Here is a 19,384-nt window from a genome sequence, read left to right on the forward strand (position 1 = left end):
CTAAGGAAAGTCCTACTGCCATCTTCCATCAATGAGAAGGATGAGTTATGGGCTAGTCTAAATCTCTGATTATGTTGAAGATATTTGGTGTTCCTAAAAGTCAGCCATTAAAGTAGGCGGTACAGCATGGAATTTAAGTAAAGTGGCGAACAGCTTTTTAAGATTGATTCCAAAACCTTGGTTTAATAACTTGAATTGGTCAAGGAGAATAAGACCGCTCCCATGAGCTTTTAAGACTGACCTGTAATGCTATTTAATAGCCAACTTCAAAGGTTCAAAGGTTCTTTATTTGTCACATACACCAATTGGTGTAGTGAAATGCGGATTGCCATTGCAGCACATTAAAAATAATACAACATAACAATAATAAAGAAATTTAAACATAAAAACATCCCCCCACAATGGTTCCCCATTATGAGGGAAGGCATAAAGCCCAGTCCCCATCCCCATGTCCACCCATAGTCGGGCCTATTGAGGCCTCCGCAGTCGCCTTTACGGAGACCCGATGTTCCAGGCCCTTCCCGCCGGATGATTGTGCTCCGGCGTCGGGAGAATCCTCTCAGCGGCTTGGGAAACCTGGAACGGCCACTTCCATACTCGATACCTGGAACGGCCGCTTCCTTCCGAAGCCGACAGGCTGCGCTGGATGGAGCTCCACCACTGGCGATCTTGTCGAGAGATCCCAGGCTCCCAATGTAACGTTCAGCGCTGCCGCCCACAGTTGGCCGCTCCACAGACCCGCAGCTCCGTGATGTTTTTATCGGCGGTCCCAGCATACCGGCGAGTTCCAGCGCGGTGACCCGGGCAAGGCATCGCCCGCTCCACCATAGTGCTCCAGCACTGTGCCGCCGCTGAAGCCGAGGTTCTGGCCGATCCCTTCAGGAAACGCCGCTCCAGGCCCCGATGGTAGGCCGCGAGGACGGGTCAAAGGTGCTGCTCGGAGGAAAGCCGCCTCTCCGACCAGGTAGGGACCCTGAAAAGCAGTTTCCCCCTTTCCCCCCACCCCCCACATAAAAAAAGACTAAACCTCCAAAAACAAAACACTTTAACTCACTAAAAATTAAAAAAAGAGGTGAATAAACAATGCAAGCTGGGCAGCCATACCCATACAGGACGGCGTCCCCTACTTGTTCTAGCTATTAGGAATTGTACATCCATTTTACGTCATTGTAGTGAATACTTATGGTATGCTTATATTAGCTGTAGCCTCCCTCTGAGCCAATAAACCATACCATTCTTTATTTTTCGCAGCTAATCTGTACTGAGATGGTAAAAAAATATTCAATAATGCCTGCATTTAATAAAAATCAAAAACTTGTGGCTAACGTTAATCTCTCATATCTTGTTACAATTCTGAGATAATCAAACAAATCATTTTGGACGTCCACCTCCCAGAATTGTTGCTTGCAGTCTCTCCATGCCCACACAAACCAAGTCTGGAAACAAACAACATATCTGATGGCCCAAAGTAGTTTATGTGGTCTGAATGATAGTGTGGCCTCGAGCAGTGCATTGAACAAAACCTGTTTCTGAAATATTCCTGAAAGTTTGACTAACAACGCAGATCTGACAGCCCACATAAACTACCCCCCAACCCCCCCCACCTCCCTACCTGCTGTAAAACTATCTGCATCATTTAACAATTTAGAAATGACTGACATTCAGAGGCTTTTTAAAACTCTTAAATTGAAGTATATAATGGAAACAAAATGATTATGATTTTAAATGGTGAATTGAAACACCTTAAAGATTTATGAAAGCAATTAAAGACAATAACCACAGAGGAATATTTTTTAACTTAAACAATAATTGAAGTGGTAATTGCTGCCCTACAATTCCCTTTCGAGCGAATGGAGCCTTGGATCCTGTAAAGGAGCATATTCCACAGTGTACATGCTGAGGAATCTTAACAAGAAAGAGCTATTGGATGCCAAACTCCATATAAATTGAGTGATGGATTTGGTATTCCAAAAACATCAGAAAGTCAAAGGCCTTCTGTATTTTTTGCAGTATGTGCACAGAAGCCTGTGATCTGCTTTTATCTAAATCAATTTTGTCTGATATTTTCACCTCAAGTACTGTGAATGTTGTGAACAAACATAGTGCCTAAAAACAAAATTGTGTTGTGCTGTTTATTTCACTGCCGTGCAACTAAAAATGGATTGCATGATCGGATTCCTGATTTGAGGGTTGAAAATGGTTGTAAATCCTGATTGGGGGAGGTGTGTCGGGAATTATGGATCTGGAAATCCCAGGGAGCAAGAAGATAGCAATGCAGATGCTAATCTGTTCTCCAGCAATTCATACTGCAATGAAGGTGGTTGGAAACTGATCATCAAAGTCCCTCTAAACCCGTCTAATAAGAGCCCAGCTTGAATTGGAAACATCTGCCAGTATTGTCAACTGGCTCGAATATTGTCAATTTCCATCACAATCATCCATCATTTTAAAGTTAGTCACTATTATAAAAGATCTCTATAATAACAAAACTCTGATCTTGGATGTGTGTGTGTGTGTGTGTGTGTGTGTGTGTGTGTGTGTGTGTGTGTGTGTGTGTGTGTGTGTGTGTGTGTGTGTGTGTGTGTGTGTGTGTGTGTGTGTGTGTGTGTTGTGTATGTGTGTGTGTGTGTGTGTGTGTGTGTGTGTGTGTGTGTGTGTGTGTTGACACATCTTCTCAAAAAAACGACACGCTAATGGTAAAATGTTTACATATTCCAGTAGAGATTTACCCCCTGGAGTCCAAAATAGGCTTATCTGAAAATGTTGTGCTTTATTTCTTGAATTATTAATGAAAATGTACACAAATCCGATAAAACATTTAAATCAAAGCGCCTGTTTGTCGCTGATGACATCACAATGGATCTGCCTGCCTGCCAACTGCTTACGTTGCGAGTGACGTCACCCCTCCACCTCTCCCTCCTCCCCCCGTTATTCAGTCAGCCCGTCGACTGAAGACCAAAGATCATAGCTGAAGACTGCGGAGGCCCAACGCGCGATCCTTTGGTCGATGCACACACGCCCTCTCGCGCGCCTCAGCTCGGCTCGGAATGGCCCGGGCCTCTCCCCCCTCTCTCTCTCCTCTCTCTCTCTCCTCTCCCCCTATCCCCCTCCCCCCCTCTTTCTCCCCTCCTCTCCCCTCTGCCTCCCCCCTCTCTCTCTCCCCCCCTCTCTTTCCCCCACCACTCCCTCTTGCCCCCCTGTTATTCAAAAGATGCTACTGGAAATGAAGCCTCTCGCCAATCTCTGCTCCCTGCTCCCTCGTTCAAGACTCTGCTCTCTCTCCCTCTCTCTCTCTCTCTCTCTCTCCCTCTCTCTCCCCTCCTCTCTCTCCCTCCCCCCCCTCTCTCTCTCCCCCCCCCCCCCCCCCCCCCCCCCCCCCCCTCCCTCCCCCCTCCCTCCCCACCCTGCCCCCTCTCCCCCCCCCCTCAGATTATCAATGATCTCCCTTGCATAGCACTACCTTATTTTCCATGCTCTCCAAATGAAAACTTACCAGTCCCTTCTCTCCAGCTCTATGTCCCCACCCTGAGTGGTTCTTGACATATGAAAGCCCTTAATATAGGCTGGGTGATATTTCAGGTCAGGACCCTTCTTCAGACTGATTTCCCCTGGTGTGGAAGCTGGAGGAGAAGTGCACAATCTTAACATTGAAGCCTGAGTGGGAGTGATATTGACAAAGTGCTCTTAAAAGAAACAAAGTGGAAATCTTGAAATTTTGAAGAAAGTTCTGAAGAACTTGCATTTTTCTTGACTATCAGCAGAAGCTTGTTGTTGAGCTCAGAGAATCAAGAGCTATGACTAAATGAACAGTCACAATCAAGTAATCTGTGATCTGATTCATTGATTGAACAGAATGGAAAAGAATGGTCCATTCAGTTCCCCAGGTTAAATAATATTTGTCAAATATTCTATAGAACGATGAAGAGAAAGACATTGGTTGCATTACAGACTAGTTTGGAAATTTGAATGCCCAGGAATGATGGAGACTGTAGAAAGTGGTGGCCGTTGACTGCTTGAAGCACTGCCTCAAGAAGGTAGCTAATACCATCAAAGCCCCATAAAACCCTAACCTGCTCTCTTCTCGCTGCTACCATTGTAAAGAAGATACAGGAGCCTGACAACTGGTCCCTCGAGTTTCATGAACAGCTTCTTCCTATCTATCAACATGCTCTTGAACCACCCTTCCCAATCCTAACCATAACCCAACTTCAAACAACTCAATCCTACCAAATCACTGCAGATTATTATAGTTGCTCCACATACTTAAATTTTTTTCCATTTTCATCATCTAGTTTCCTTGAAATTACTGATGATTTATTGCATATTCATTGGTGTTGCTGTGCCAAATATGCTTGTCTAATATAAACCTGTAATAAATAAGAATCTCATTGTTCTGATTTATATATGCTGCACATGTCAATTGTACACTCTTGATTTTGATCTCATTCTCTTGAGCTTGATTTAAATTCAAAATTTGTACTGACTTTGAAGGTCAAGTAGCTTAGTTTTATTTTAAGGGTTTTTCTTTTTGTTTTGTAGCTGAGATGGTACCTGAAGACCTTTGCAAGGAGTCGTCTCTCCATATTGGCTGGGTATGTGAGGTGCCTTGTCGTGCTGACTGTGTTCTCAGTGAATGGTCTGAATGGTCAGTCTGCTCTCACTCCTGTTCCAGCAAAAATGCAGAAGGAAAGCAGAGGAGAAGCAGGTCCATTGTAGCATTAGCTCACATCGGTAAGTGTGCCTGATGTGTATCTGCCTCTATAGCATTAGCAGCTTTGAATCTGGTCATATTATAATGTTGTCATTAAAGATATATTGCCACTCTACTGTTTATCGAGTGTAGTGTCAGTAATTGTGGTAATAACTTAAAATCAATTGTGCATGGCAATCAATTGTGCAAGCCAATAACGTGGCAACAGTTTAATGATATTAATTTATAAGAGTTTAAATCATTACTTTTAAGAAATATTTATATGAAGATAACACCACAATACCTAAAAAAACAGTGCTTAACAGTGAAGAGATTTTTCTGTGCTGTGAAATAATTTCTTATTCACTTTCAGGAATTTCTGTTGTTTTAGAAACGCCCAAATGATGAATACTATTAGTTTAATTTAGTTTATTGTCATATGTACTGAGGACCAGTGAAAAACTTTTGTTGCGTGCTAACCAGTCATTGGAAAGACAATGTATGATTACAATCAAGCCATCCACACTGTACAGATAGACGATAAAATGAATAATATTTAGTTGAAGATAAAGTCTATGTGCTGTGATAGCATGTTTCAGTAACATTCCCATATCCACAATATTACTAATGTTAAAAATTTTAATCAATAGAGTGTGTAACTTTAAGTATCACTATTTTAAGAAATGCACATCCAAAGAAAACTAAGGTTTTCTATGATGCACCTCATGGCTAGGAGTCTCTCAAAGTACTTTAAAAAGAGGGGAAGTGGATGCTAATCATAATACAAGTTGCAGTAATGATGTGGTATATGATTTAAGTTCTACATCGGGTACTAATGTAGCTTAGCATATTACATTACTTATTATTTTGATCTCATAATTTTTCCATAGTGTTGCCACTGTTTTGACTATTTCTTCCTTGAATATTTGAATATTCTGAATTCAAAGAAGGATTTCTAAAAATGTGTTTCAGAAATCATGGCTTCAGCTACTATTCTCCTTCACTTCTGTTTTGTTCCGAATTTCTAATTCATCAGCAGCCTGTGTCATTGATGCTTGCAACCATAAAATATAAAAAGGAACTCTTGGGTTGGAACAAATTGCAACCAAGGTCTCAGCTGAAATTCGAACAAACAACATCTGAAACTACAATTCCGTCACAGCTCATAACCCTCCATAACCTGACTGTTGGTTGATTTAGTGGTTATGCTATTTTTGAACTTGCTAGTAATTGCAATTCTGCAACATCTGGAATGGCTCTGGGGCCTGTCATTCTTTGCAATTATCTGCAGCGTCAAGTTTTGAAGACACTGTAGATTTTGGTTTTGCAATTGGCCCAGGGATTATAAGATTAACAAGATTTAGAGCATAATTATGCCAAAGGACAAGAAAAAGGTAATATCACAGAAAATGATAAATCAAACCATTGAATGTGTTGTATAATGAACTTTAGGTTTTTCCATTTGGGTTTCCCATAATTTCCACCACATCCCACAGCATCTCACCACATTTTCTCTTGTAGTTACTGAAGACATTCTCTAGAAGAAGAATGTACTGTGTTCATTTAACACAAAGCTGTTGTTTTTCTCATCATTATGGCTCTCTGTAACCAGCATCTCTCTCTAATCTCTCTATGGCAACATTAAAGAACTGCAGCTTGCATCATATGCAAGAGAAGGCATGATATAACTCTAAGGTGGAGAGACCTTCAGGTCCCAAAACTCTGTCAAGGTGCTGCCTCTCCCAGCATTTATCTGCACTCACCATGTTGGCTCAAATCCTACCCAACATTTGCAGTCTTCACTGGCAGCCTATCCAAACTGAGCAATATGGGACTCTTTGCTGGAACCTGATGTGAACCCATGCCTTCTATAGGAGAAGGCAGGCGTTCACATCAAATTCACAGTTATGGAGTCATGCAGCACAAAAACAGCCCAAATCGTCCATGCCGACCAAGGTGCCTCACCTAAGTTAATCCCTTTTGCCCCCATTTGTTTATATCTCTCTAAACCTTTCATGTCCATGTACCTGTGCTTTTAAATATTGTTATTGCATGTAACTTAACTACCTCCGCTGGTAGCTTGTTCCATATACCCACTGTATGAATAAGTTGCCCCTCAGGTTCCAATTACATCTCAACTCTATGTCCTCTGGTTCTTGATTTCCCTTTCTTGGGTAAAAGGACCTGTGCATTCACCCTATCAATTCTCTTCATGATTTTATACACCTCTGTAACATCACGCCTCAGCCTCCTGATCTCAAGGAATAAAATCCTCAAATCCTGAAAGACCACTGAGAGGAAGAACAAAGGTGGACCCGGTCTGGGGGGGGGGTCGTTGGCGAGAGGGATAACAAAGGGGGACCCGCCACAGGGGGACCGCCGAGAACAAAGGGGACTACAAATGGAATATGTAACTTTGTCAGTGTCCTTCATGTGGCGACTCTTTGCATACCTTGCACACATGTGATAATAAAGTATCATTTATTCAGAACCCTATAACTAGCCATCAATCTGTTCATTAGTCCTTAATGACACACCGGTGTAAACAGAAACTGAGTACTGATTACCAACTCTATTGCCTAACTAATTGGACATGGCAATATGCAGGAATTGGGAGGTAATGTTTTTTTATATGGCTTCCTAGCAGCTCATTGACAGTAAACAAAATCAAATTACTCAGCGGTCTTTTAAGGAGCAGAGGAAGCAACAAAAGCAACTTCTCCCAGTAAAAGAAGGATAATTTCTGCATAAAGATGAAGTGGGAGGACGACGGGTAACATAAATTATGTGCATAAAATAAATCTCATTTGAATATTTCACACTTCGAGCTTGATCAATAGGTGAATCATTTAATCATCTCAATACTGGCTGTCCAAAGGTTTTTCATCAATTGCAGTCAATTAGAAAACGTATTCCACTCCATATATTTTCAATTAAAAAAAGTAAACGCATTCACAGAACATAGAAAAGCACAGCACCGTACACAAAAGATCTTTGGTCCACAATGTCTGTACAAAACGTGAAGTCAACATAAACTAATCTCTTCTGCCCATTTCCCTCCATTCCTTGCATATCTATATGCCTATCTAACAGCCTCTTAAATTCCACTATCATTTTCTGCCTACATTTCCAGCCTAGCAGCACGTTCCGGTCTCTCTCTCCACTCTCTGCATTAAAAATATTCCCGCCCCGCAGGCTTCTTAAAACTTTTTCCCTGTCATCAAAAAGCTACGCCTGGTCTTTGACATTTCCACCTTGAGAAAAAGGATCTGTGTCCACTTTATCTATGCTGAACAGCATCTTTTATGTAGGCTAAGCATTTAGTGAACTAGAGCCATCGGGATTTTAAATTCTGCAGGGTAGAATTTGACGTGATATTTTCTGCTTTCTATTGAAAGGAGAATACAACAGATTTGGTGCTGGCACCACCCACAGTACGTCATCCATCATCTAAAAAATGCTGTGTTTTCTATTGAAGACAAAACACTAGCGTTCGCACAACCACTTGGTCCAACATTATTTGTCAGAGAACAATTGTTCAGACTGAATGAATGGATTTCCTACAGTGAGGCATCCTAATCCAAAACGTCTTTTCAGTGTCAGTGTATTGATACCTTGCCATTTCACAGACTGCTCAGCACAACATACTGTTTCAAAAAAGCATGTCTTGCAGTAACAGTATCGTTTTTAAAGATTTTTTTTGTTCCTGGTTATTCATTAAAATGAAGGACAACAATAGTCCAGCTGAAGCATTTTCTTCCTTATGCCAAGAAAGAAGTAAAGAGTCTGTTCATTCTTCAGAGCAAAATAGGATATTGTAGTTGTTGAAATACTTTTGTAAGTTTATTTCACACATGGGAAAAAATAATTTACAAGCTGCACAGGGGCATTTAAAATCAATCGGTGTCCAAAACAATAAATAACATACTGTAAAGAGTGAAATGTTCTATCAATTGTAGTTCCAGTACCATATAAACAGAAAACAAGTTTGACTTGGAAACTTAAAACATAGAAACATATAGAAAATAGGTGCAGGAGTAGGCCATTCGGCCCTTCGAGCCTGCACCGCCATTCAATATGATCATGGCTGATCATCCAACTCAGTATCGTGTACCTGCCTTCTCTCCATACCCCCTGATCCCTTTAGCCACAAGGGCCACAGCTATCTCCCTCTTAAATATAGCCAATGAACAGGCCTCAACTACCTTCTTTGGCAGAGAATTCCAGAGCTTCACCACTCTCTGTGTGAAAAATGTTTTCCTCATCTCAGTCCTAAAAGATTTCCCCCTTATCCTTAAACTGTGACCCCTTGTTCTGGACTTCCCCAACACCGGGAACAATCTTCCTGCATCTAGCCTGTCCAACCCCTTAAGAATTTTGTAAGTTTCTATAAGATCCCCCTCAATCTTCTAAATTCTAGCGAGTACAAGCCGAGTCTATCCAGTCTTTCTTCATATGAAAGGCCTGACATCCCAGGAATCAGTCTGGTGAATCGTCTCTGTACTCCCTCTATGGAAAGAATGTCTTTCCTCAGATTAGGAGACCAAAACTGTATGCAATACTCCAGGTGTGGTCTCACCAAGACCCTGTACAACTGCAGTAGAACCTCCCTGCTCCTATACTCAAATCCTTTTGCTATGAATGCTAACATACCATTCGCTTTCTTCACTGCCTGCTGCACCTGCATGCCTACTATCAATGACTGGTGTACCATGACACCCAGGTCTCGTTGCATCTCCCCCTTTCTTAATCGGCCACCATTCAGATAATAGTCAACTTTCCTGTTTTTGCCACCAAAGTGGATAACCTCACATTTATCCACATCATACTGAATCTGCCATGCATTTGCCCACTCACCCAGCCTATCCAAGTCATGTTGCAGCCTCCTAGCATCCTCCTCACAGCTAACACTGCCCCCCAGCTTTGTGTCATCCGCAAACTTGGAGATGTTGCATTCAATTCCCTCGTCAAAATCATTAATATATATTGTAAATAGCTGGGGTCCCAGCACTGAGCCTTGCGGTACCCCACTAGTCACTGCCTGCCATTGTGAAAAGGACCCGTTTACTCCTACTCTTTGCTTCCTGTCTGCCAGCCAGTTCTCTATCCACATCAATACTGAACCCCCAATACCGTGTGCTTTAAGTTTGTATACTAATCTCTTATGTGGGACCTTGTCGAAAGCCTTCTGTAAGTCCAGATATAACACATCCACTGGTAATCCCTTATCCACTCTACTAGTTACATCCTCGAAAAATTCTATGAGATTTGTCAGACATGATTTACCTTTCATAAATCCATGCTGACTTTGTCCAATGATTTCACCACTTTCCAAATGTGCTGCTATCCCATCTTTAATAACTGATTCTAGCAGTTTCCCCACTACTGATGTTAGACTAACTGGTCTGTAATTCCCCGTTTTCTCTCTCCCTCCCTTTTTAAAAAGTGGGGTTACATTAGCTACCCTCCAATCCTCAGGAACTACTTCAAAATCTAAAGAGTTTTGAAAAATCATCAATAATGCATCCACTATTTTTGGGGCTACTTCCTTAAGTAGTCTGGGATGCAGCCTATCTGGCCCTGGGGATTTATCGGCCTTTAATCCATTCAATTTACCTAACACCACTTCCCGGCTAACCTGGATTTCACCCAGTTCCTCCATCTCATTTAACCCCCGGTCCCCTGCTATTTCCGTCAGATTATTTATGTCTTCCTTAGTGAAGCCAGAACCAAAGTAATTATTCAATTGGTCTGCCATGTCCTTGTTCCCCATGATCAATTCACCTGTTTCTGACTGCAAGGGACCTACATTTGTTTTCACTAATCTTTTTCATCTTCACATATCTATAAAAACTTTTGCAGTCACTTTTTATGTTCCCTGCCAGTTTTCTTTCATAATCTATGTTCCCTTTCCTAATTAAGCCCTTTGTCCTCCTCTGCTGGCCTATGAATTTCTCCCAGTCCTCTGGTAGGCTGCTTTTTCTGGCTAATTTTGTATGCTTCATCTTTTGTTTTGATGCTATCCCTGATTTCCCTTGATATCCATGGATGCTCTACCTTCCCTGATTTATTCTTTTGCCAAACTGGGATGAACAATTGTTGTAGCTCATCCATGCAGTCTTTAAATGCCTTCCGTTGCATATCCACCATCAACCCTTTAGGAATCAATTGCCAGTCTATCTTGGCCAATTCACGTCTCATACCCTCAAAGTTACCTTTCTTTAAGTTCAGGACCCTTGTTTCTGAATTAACAATGTCACTCCCCATCCTAATGAAGAACTCAACCATATTATGGTCACTCTTGCCCAAGGGGCCACGCACAACAAGACTGCTAATTAACCCTTCCTCATTACTCAATACCCAATCTAGAATAGCCTGCTCTCTCGTTGGTTCCTCTACATGTTGGTTTAGAAAACTATCCTGCATACATTCCAAGAAATCCTCTTCCTCAGCACCCTTGCCAATTTGATTTGCCCAATCTATATGTAGATTGAAGTCACCCATTATAACTGTTTTACCTTTGTTGCATGCATTTCTAATTTCCTGTTTGATGCCATCCCCAACTCCACTACTACTGTTAGGTGGCCTGTACACAACTCCCACTAGCGTTTTCTGCCCTTTAGTGTTTCGCAGCTCTACCCATATCGATTCCACATCCTCCAAGCTAATGTCCGTCTTTTCTATTGCGTTAATCCCCTCTCTAACCAGCAACGCTACTTCACCTCCTTTTCCTTTCTATCTATCCCTCCTGAATATTGAATATCCCTGGATGTTCTGCTCCCAGCCTTGGTCACCCTAGAGTCATGTCTTTGTGATCCCAACTATATCATAGTCATTAATAGCTATCTGCACATTCAACTCACCCACCCTATTATGAATGCTCCTTGCATTGAGACACAAAGCCTTCAGGCTTGTTTTTACAACGCTCTTACCCCTTATACAATTATGGTGAAAAGTGGCCCTTTTTGATTTTTGCCCTGGATTTGTTTGCCTACCACTTTTACTTTTCACCTTGCTACCTATTGCTTCTACCCTCATTTTACACCCCTCTGTCTCTACGCTCACACATTTAAGATACCCTTTCCCTTTAACTCCATCCTCGACTATCCCATTTGACACCCCACCCCCCTTATTCAGTTTAAAACCACCAGTGTAGCAGTGGCAAACCTGCCTGCCAGAATGCTGGTCCCCCACCTGTTAAGCCCTTTTGTACAGTTCCCCCCTTACTTCGAGCCAGCACCGCCATTCATTGTGATCATGGCTGATTGTCCCCAATCAATAACCCGTGCCTGCCTTCACCCCATATCCCTTGACTCCACTAGCGCCTAGAGCTCTAACTAACTCTCTCTTAAATCCATCCAGTGACTTGGCCTCCGCTGCCCTCTGTGGCACGGAATTCCATAAATTCACAACTCTCTGGGTTAAAAAGTTTTTTCTCACCTCAGTCTTAAATGACCTCCACTTTATTCTAAGACTGTGGCCCCTAGTTCAGGACTCGCGCAACATTGGGAACATTTTTCCTGCATCTAGCTTGTCCAGTCCTTTTATAATTGTATATGTTTCTTTAAGAGTCCCCCTCATCCTTCTAAACTCCAGTGAATACAAGCCCAGTCTATTCAATCTATGCTCATATGACAGTCCCACCATCCTAGGGATCAATCTCGTGAACCTACTCTGCGCTGCCTCAATCACAAGGATGTTCTTCCTCAAATTAGGAGACCAAAACTGTACACAATACTCCAGATATGGTCTCCCCAGAGCCCTATACAACTGCAGAAGAATCTCTTTACTCCAATACTGAAATCCTCTTGTTATGAAGGCCAACATTCCATTAGCTTTCTTCACTGCCTGCTGTACCTGTAAGCCAACTTTCAGTGACCGGTGTACAAGGATGCCCAGGTCTCGCTGCACCTCCCCCTTACCTAACCTAACCCCGTTTGAGATAATAGTCTGTCCCTTTGTTTTTGCCACCAAAGTGGATAACCTCACATTTATCTATGTTATACTGCATCTGCCACGCATCTGCCCACTCACTCAACCTGTCCAAGTCACCCTGCAACCTTCTAACATCCTCTTCACAGTTCACACTGCCACCCAGCTTTTTGTCATCCGCTAATTTGCTAGTGTTGCTCCTAATTCCCTCTTCCAAATCATTAATATATATGGTAAACAGATGCGACCCCAACACCGAGCCTTGCGGTACTCCACTCGTCACTGCCTGCCATTCTAAAAATGACCCATTCACTCCTACTCTTTGCTTCCGGTCTGCCAACCAATTTTCTATCCATGTCAACACCCTACCCCCAATACCATGTGCTCTAATTTTAGTCACCAATCTCCCGTGCGGAACCTTATCAAAGCCTTTCTGAAATTCTAGATACACTACATCCACTGGCACCCCTTCATCCATTTTACTTGTCACATCCCCAAAAAATTCCTGAAGATTAGTCAAGCATGATTTCCCTTTCATAAATCCATGTTGACTTGCACTAATCCTTTTACTGCTATCCAAATGCCCCTTTATTACGTCTTTAATAATTGGCTCCAGCATCTCTCCCACCACTGAATTCAGGCTAAATGGTCTGTAATTCCCCATTTTCTCTCTTGCTCCTTTCTTGAAAAGTGGGATAACATTAGCTATACTCCAATCCACAAGAACTGATCCAGATTCTATTGAACATTGGAAAATGATTACCAATGCATCCACTATTTCTGGAGCCAGCTCTCTGAGGACCCTGGGATGCAGACCATCAGGTCCAGGGGATTTATTATCCTTCAGTCCCATTAGCCTGCCCAATACTATTTCTAGCCTATTGAAAATGTCTTTCAGTTCCTCTACGCCCTTAGATTCTCTGTCCTCCAGTACATCTGGGAGATTATTTGTGTCTTCCTTAGTGAAGACAGATCTGAAGTACCTGTTCAACTCTTCTGCCATTTCCTTGTTACCCATAATAATTTCACCCATGTCTGCCTTCAAGGGACCCACGTTTGACTTTGCTACTCTTTTTCCCTTAACATATGTAATCTAAATCTAAAGAAGCTTTTACTGTCCTTCTTTATATTCCTGGCCATCTTCCCTTCCCTTCATACTTCATCTTTTTAGCCCGTATTGCCTGTTTCGTTTCCTCCTGTTGTCCTATGAAGTTTCCTAATCCTCTGGCTTCCGGCTACTCTTTGCTGTGTTATACATCTTTTCTTTCAGTTTTATTCTATCCCTAACTTCTCTTATCAGCCACGGTTGCCTCCTACTCCCCTTAAAATCTTTTTTGGAATGAAATGATCCTGCGTCTTCCGGAATATGCCCAGAAATTCCCGCCATTGCTGTTCCACCGTCATTCCTGCTAGGATCCCTTTCCAGTCTACCTTGGCCAGCAACCCTCTTGTGCCTTCATAGTCCACTTTGTTCAACTGCTTCACTGACACTTCCGATTTAATCTTCTCCTTCTCAAATTGCAGATTAAAACTAATCATATTATGATCACTACCTCCAAGCAGTTCCTTTACCTCGAGTTCTCTTATATCTGGCTCATTGGACAACACTAAATCCAGAATTGCCTTTTCTCTGGTCGGCTCCAATACAAGCTGCTCTAAGAATCCATTTCGGAGGCATTCTACAAACTCTCTATCTAGAGGTCCTGAACCAACCTGATTTTCCCAGTCTACCTGCATATAGAAATCCCCCATCACCATAGTGGCATTACCTTTGTTACATGCCAGTTTTAAATCCTGCTTCAACTTACACCCTACATCTGAGCTACTATTTGGGGGTCTGTAGATAACACCAATTAGTGTCATCTTGCCTTTACAATTCCTCAACTCAATCCACAGTGACTCCACCTCGTCAGTCCCTATGTCTTCCCTCACAAGGGACTGAATTCTATCCCTCACCAACAGAGCTACCCCCCCTCCTCAAACCTGCCTGCCAGAATGCTGGTTCCCCATCAGTTAAGATGCAATCCGTCCCTTTTGTACAGTTCCCCCTTACTCCAAAACAGATCCCAGTGATATAAGAATCTAAATCCCTGCCCCCTGCACCAGTTGCTCAGCCACACATTCAGGTCCCGTATCTCCGTGCTCCTGCTCTCGCCAGCATGTGGAACTGGAAGCAAACATGAGATAACCACCCTGGAGGTCCTGCTTTTCAGCATTTTTCCAAGCTCTCTAAAGTCACGCTGCAGAATATTCATCCCCTTCTTTCTGACATCGTTTGTGCCGACATGCACTACCACTTCCGGCTGTTCACCTTCGCCCTTGAGGATTTTCTGCACTCTGTCCATGACATCCTGGATCCTGGCACCAGGAAGGCAGCACACCATCCTCGAATCCCATCTGTTCCTGCAGAAACCCCTGTCCGTACCTCTCACAATGGAGTCTCCAACTACAATGGCGTTACCTGACTTTGGCCTCTTTGATGCTCGAAACCAGATGATGAACTAGAATTATATTTTCATAGTTCCTGAAAATTTAATCTTTACTCCTTCTGTTCCATTATGAAGTTCTCTTCAATGGAGTTACACGAGGCAGATCTTTATTGAAGGTGGAAGCCTGTTTGTTGGACGTGGGTGTGTTTCTCCACATAAGTGATATTCAGCTTTTTTGCAGCGTTAAGACAGCAGTGGCATTATTCACGATGCCGCCTGCGCTGCCAGCTGTTCCTATGCTGAGTTAGCTGACTTCCCTTAAGGGCCTGTCCCACTTACTTGTCCTTGGCATGCAAATTACGCAACCTCGTGGTCGCGTTGAGCCGAGACGGTCCCACGAAGGTCGGGCGCGATTACATGCGTATGCACAGCTGTCTGGAGCGTGAGACGTCATTTGATGATGGACACAAAGATGGAGTAACTCATCATGACCGGTAGCATCTCTGGAGAGAAGCAATGGGTGACGTTTCGTGATGAGACTCTTCTTCAGTCTGAAAAGAAGGGTCTTGACCTGAAACGTCACCCATTGCTTCTCTCCAGAGATGCTGCCGGTCCCACTGAGTTACTCCTGCATTTTGTGTCTATCTTCAATTTTCTTGGCTCTGCTCTGGGAGTAGAAGTGGGGGCGGATCCGGAACGCAACGGCCGTGAGCCCCAGGCCGAGTTTGGCGATTGTTTGCCTGCTTCTGCTGCTGTTGAAGGTGAGACGTTGAGTTGCGCCAGGGTCTTGGGCCTGTCCCGCTTCTAAGTGGGACCGGCCCCGCGCGACCACACAATGCCCATGCCCTCAACGTGATCATGATGCCCATGCCCTCAACGCGACCAAGGACACGCAAGTGGGACAGGCCCTTTAGTCTCCAGTGAGGCAGGAAGAATATCCGTCAATTTGGGAAATCTGCCCATGGAGCCTGCACTAGGCTGAACCTGACCCTACACAGGACCCTATTGATGTCAAGAAAGGATTTTCTGTTAGGATAAGAGTATGTAGATTATATCAATTATTTTAAGATAGATTGGCTGGATTCATTTAATTGTGCATACATTTGTGTACTTTCCATTATTTCAAAATATAAAAATTTGATGTTAAATATCAAAAGATATTTATATTTGAAAAGCTCCTATGTATTTTAAATATTTATCAATGTAAAAGTCATTAGTTTAGTTTAGTTTAGTTTAGAGATACAGCTCGGAAACAGGCCCTTCGGCCCACTGAGTCCGCACTGACCAGCGATCCCCGCACATTAACACTAACCTACGCACACTAGGCACAATTTACACATACACCAAGCCAATTAACCTATAAACCTGTACATCTGGGAGGAAACCGAAGATCTCAAAGAAAATCCACGTGGTCACAGGGAGAACGTACAAACTTCGAACAGACAGCATCTATAGTCGGGATTGAACCCGGGTCTCCAGTGCTGCAACTCTACTGCTGTGCCACCGTGGCCGCCCTGTTAATGGATTAACATTCAGTTTTGGGGGATGGCTTTGACAATCAGTGAAACTTGGGATAGGATCTCACAGGATGACAAGAGTATCTGTGGAAATCTATCAGGCCATTCGCACTGAATGAGGCTCTGTGCTTTGCTATGAATAATGTAGAAAAAGGTCTGTTATAAATAGTTAATATTATACAGATTATTACTGTGAAGAACCTGTAGTAGATAATGTGAACAACCTTTCAGTAATTACATGGTGGCGCAGTGGTAGAGTTGCTGCCTTACAGCGAATGCAGGGCCGGAGACCCGGGTTCGATCCCGTCTATGAGCGGTGTTACAGAGTTTATACGTTCTCCGCGTGACCTGTGTGGGTTTTATCCAAGATCTTCCATTTCCTCCCACACTACAAAGACTAACAGGTTTGTAGGTTAAGTCATAGGCAAAGTCAAAGTATCGTTTATTGTCATTCAGACCCTTCAGTCTGAGCTAAATTATGAACCCTGCAGCCATAACACAGAATAAAATAACAAAACACACAATGAACACAGATTTAACATCCACCACAGTGAGTCCATCAAGCCCTCCTCACTGTGATGGAAGGCAAAAGTCTTAGAGTCCTTGTCTCTTCCTCCTTGTTCTCCCTCTGCGTTGAGCCCGGGGCGGTCAAAGTTGCAACCCTCCAGTCCAGCGGACAAAACTGTTGTTGCAGGAGTTCGGCGGACACGGTCACCAACCTGGGACCTTCGAGCTCCCCATGATGTCGTAAACTGGGCCCGCGGCCGAGTCCACTGGGCCCGCGGCTGAGTCCACTGGGCCCGCGGCCGAGTCTACTGGGCCCGCGGCCGAGTCCACTGGGCCCGCGGCCGAGCCTCTGAGGCTCTGAAGTCGGGTTGCCGCAGCCGCGACGCCACCACCTCCCCGAAGTCAACTTGGTAAGTCCTGGCTCTGCCTCTGGAGCCTCCAAGTCAGTCCCAGTTGGAGGCCGCCAGCTCCACGATTAGGCCTCAGCGCAGACGGAGACGGGGACGGGGGATATGACAAGAAAAGGTTGCATACCCCCCAAAGGAAGAGACTAAAAACAAGTTTCTCCCACCCCCCACACATACACAAATAAAATAAACTGAATAAACTAAAACAACAGGACAAAAGAAAACAAAAAAAAGGAAAGACAAATGGACTGCAGGCGAGCCACAGCTTGGTTACTAATTTGGTAAATTGTGCCTAGTGGGTGTAGGATAGTGTTAATATGCAGGGATCGCTTGTCGGCATGGAACCAGTGGGCCAAAGGGCCTGTTTCCGTACTAACTCTAAACTGGACTAAAAACTAAACATGCATGAACTAGAGAAGCGGAATGAACGTAATAGCCAATATGGTAATTTTTCTGGCTGGATCTTAACTGCTGCCAAAGGTTTCTACTGCAAATACAGCTGTTTAGCCATTTAAATGACAATAAGGCACAGACCTGAGCTTTGTACTGGAAATGCACCTCTCCACTATTCTGCCAGGTCTGTCCTGATATTGGTTTTGAGATCTTTTGTTTAGGTTTATTGTTGTAACATGTTCAAAGGTACAATGAAAAGCTTTGTTTTGTATGCTATCCAATCATATCAGATAATACTACACATAAATACAGACAAACAAAACTCAAGTACAACCAGTAGAGTAAAAGAGAAGAAACAAGGTACAGAATATAGTTCTCAGCATTGTAGCGCATCAGATCCAGAGGCAAAGTCCAATGTCTGCAATGTAGTAGAGGTGAACCGGACAGTACCCTACCCTATAGAGTGGAAGAAGCTGGTCTTGAATATGGTGGTAGGTGATTTTAAGCTTCCATATTTTCTACACGATGGGAGTGAGGAAATAAAATGACCAGGGAGGTATTTGATTATGCTGGCTACTTTTCTGAGGCAGCGTTAAGTGTAGATGGAGGGAAGTCTGGTTTGTCGATGGGCTGGGCTACATCTACAATGCTGCAATTGCTTGCGGTCTTGGGCGGAGCTGTTCCCAAACCAAGCTGTGATACAACAGGCCAGTCACATCTGTGGTAGTATATATCAGTCATTGAAGGCCTACTTAATTTCCTAAGTCTCTTGAGGAAGTAGAAGCATTGGCCTTCTTAGCTGTTGCTTCAATTTGGTTGGTAATATTTATGCCAAGAATCTTGAAGCTCTAAACCATTTCTGCTTCAGCTACCTTGATGCTGATTGGGGCATATACTCCTCCTTCATGCCTCCTGAAGTCGATAACTAGCTCCTTCATTTTGCAGATATTGAATGCAAGGTTGTTGTCCTGGCACCATGTTCTTCTTCTTCTTCTTCTTCCATATGGCATGCAAAGCCTAAAGTTGTAAATCAAGGGTAGTTATCCAGGCCAGGACAGCATCAGTTACTGGGTAGATGGCTTTGTTGCTCCCAGGGAAAAGCCTCAGTGGACTGTCATTCACGATGTGTGGGATGGTCTGGTCTGGATGTCCGCAGTCGCAAGCAGGGCTGTCTGTCATCTCCCACTTATGCAGGTGATGGGCTGTTCTTGTGTGGAGGGTGCGGATTCTGGTCAAGGTTAGCCATTGCTTGTGATGGAGGTCAAAACCCGATGGTTTCACTGTGGGGTCTGTGGTGACATCTCCGTTGTTGGTATTGGCATCTTTCCAGGCTCTGCCCCACTCAATCTTGGAGTCAATGTCTTCCAGGGATTTAACGGAAGACCAGAAGGGTTTGCGGGACTTTAAGCACCTGTTGGGCAGATTGTTCAAGTCAGCATGGATGGGAAGGTCAGAGTCAGCCTCGATGGTGCACCAATCTTTCAACATCCTCTCCCTTCTGCTTATGCT

At 43.5% G+C, this 19,384-nt stretch overlaps 1 protein-coding gene across 1 annotated transcript in view; it reads left to right on the forward strand.

Annotated features, from left to right (window-relative positions):
- Positions 1-19,384, forward strand: part of thsd7ba (thrombospondin, type I, domain containing 7Ba) — a 743,639-nt gene that overhangs the window by 414,291 nt on the left and 309,964 nt on the right. Inside the window, exon 8 of the mRNA XM_055638650.1 lies at positions 4,540-4,731. Coding sequence (XP_055494625.1) covers positions 4,540-4,731 — 192 coding nt within the window. The remainder of the gene's footprint in view (positions 1-4,539; positions 4,732-19,384) is intronic.

Source organism: Leucoraja erinacea, chromosome 7 (genome assembly GCF_028641065.1).
Source record: "Leucoraja erinacea ecotype New England chromosome 7, Leri_hhj_1, whole genome shotgun sequence".
NCBI classification, from domain to species: domain Eukaryota; kingdom Metazoa; phylum Chordata; class Chondrichthyes; order Rajiformes; family Rajidae; genus Leucoraja; species Leucoraja erinaceus.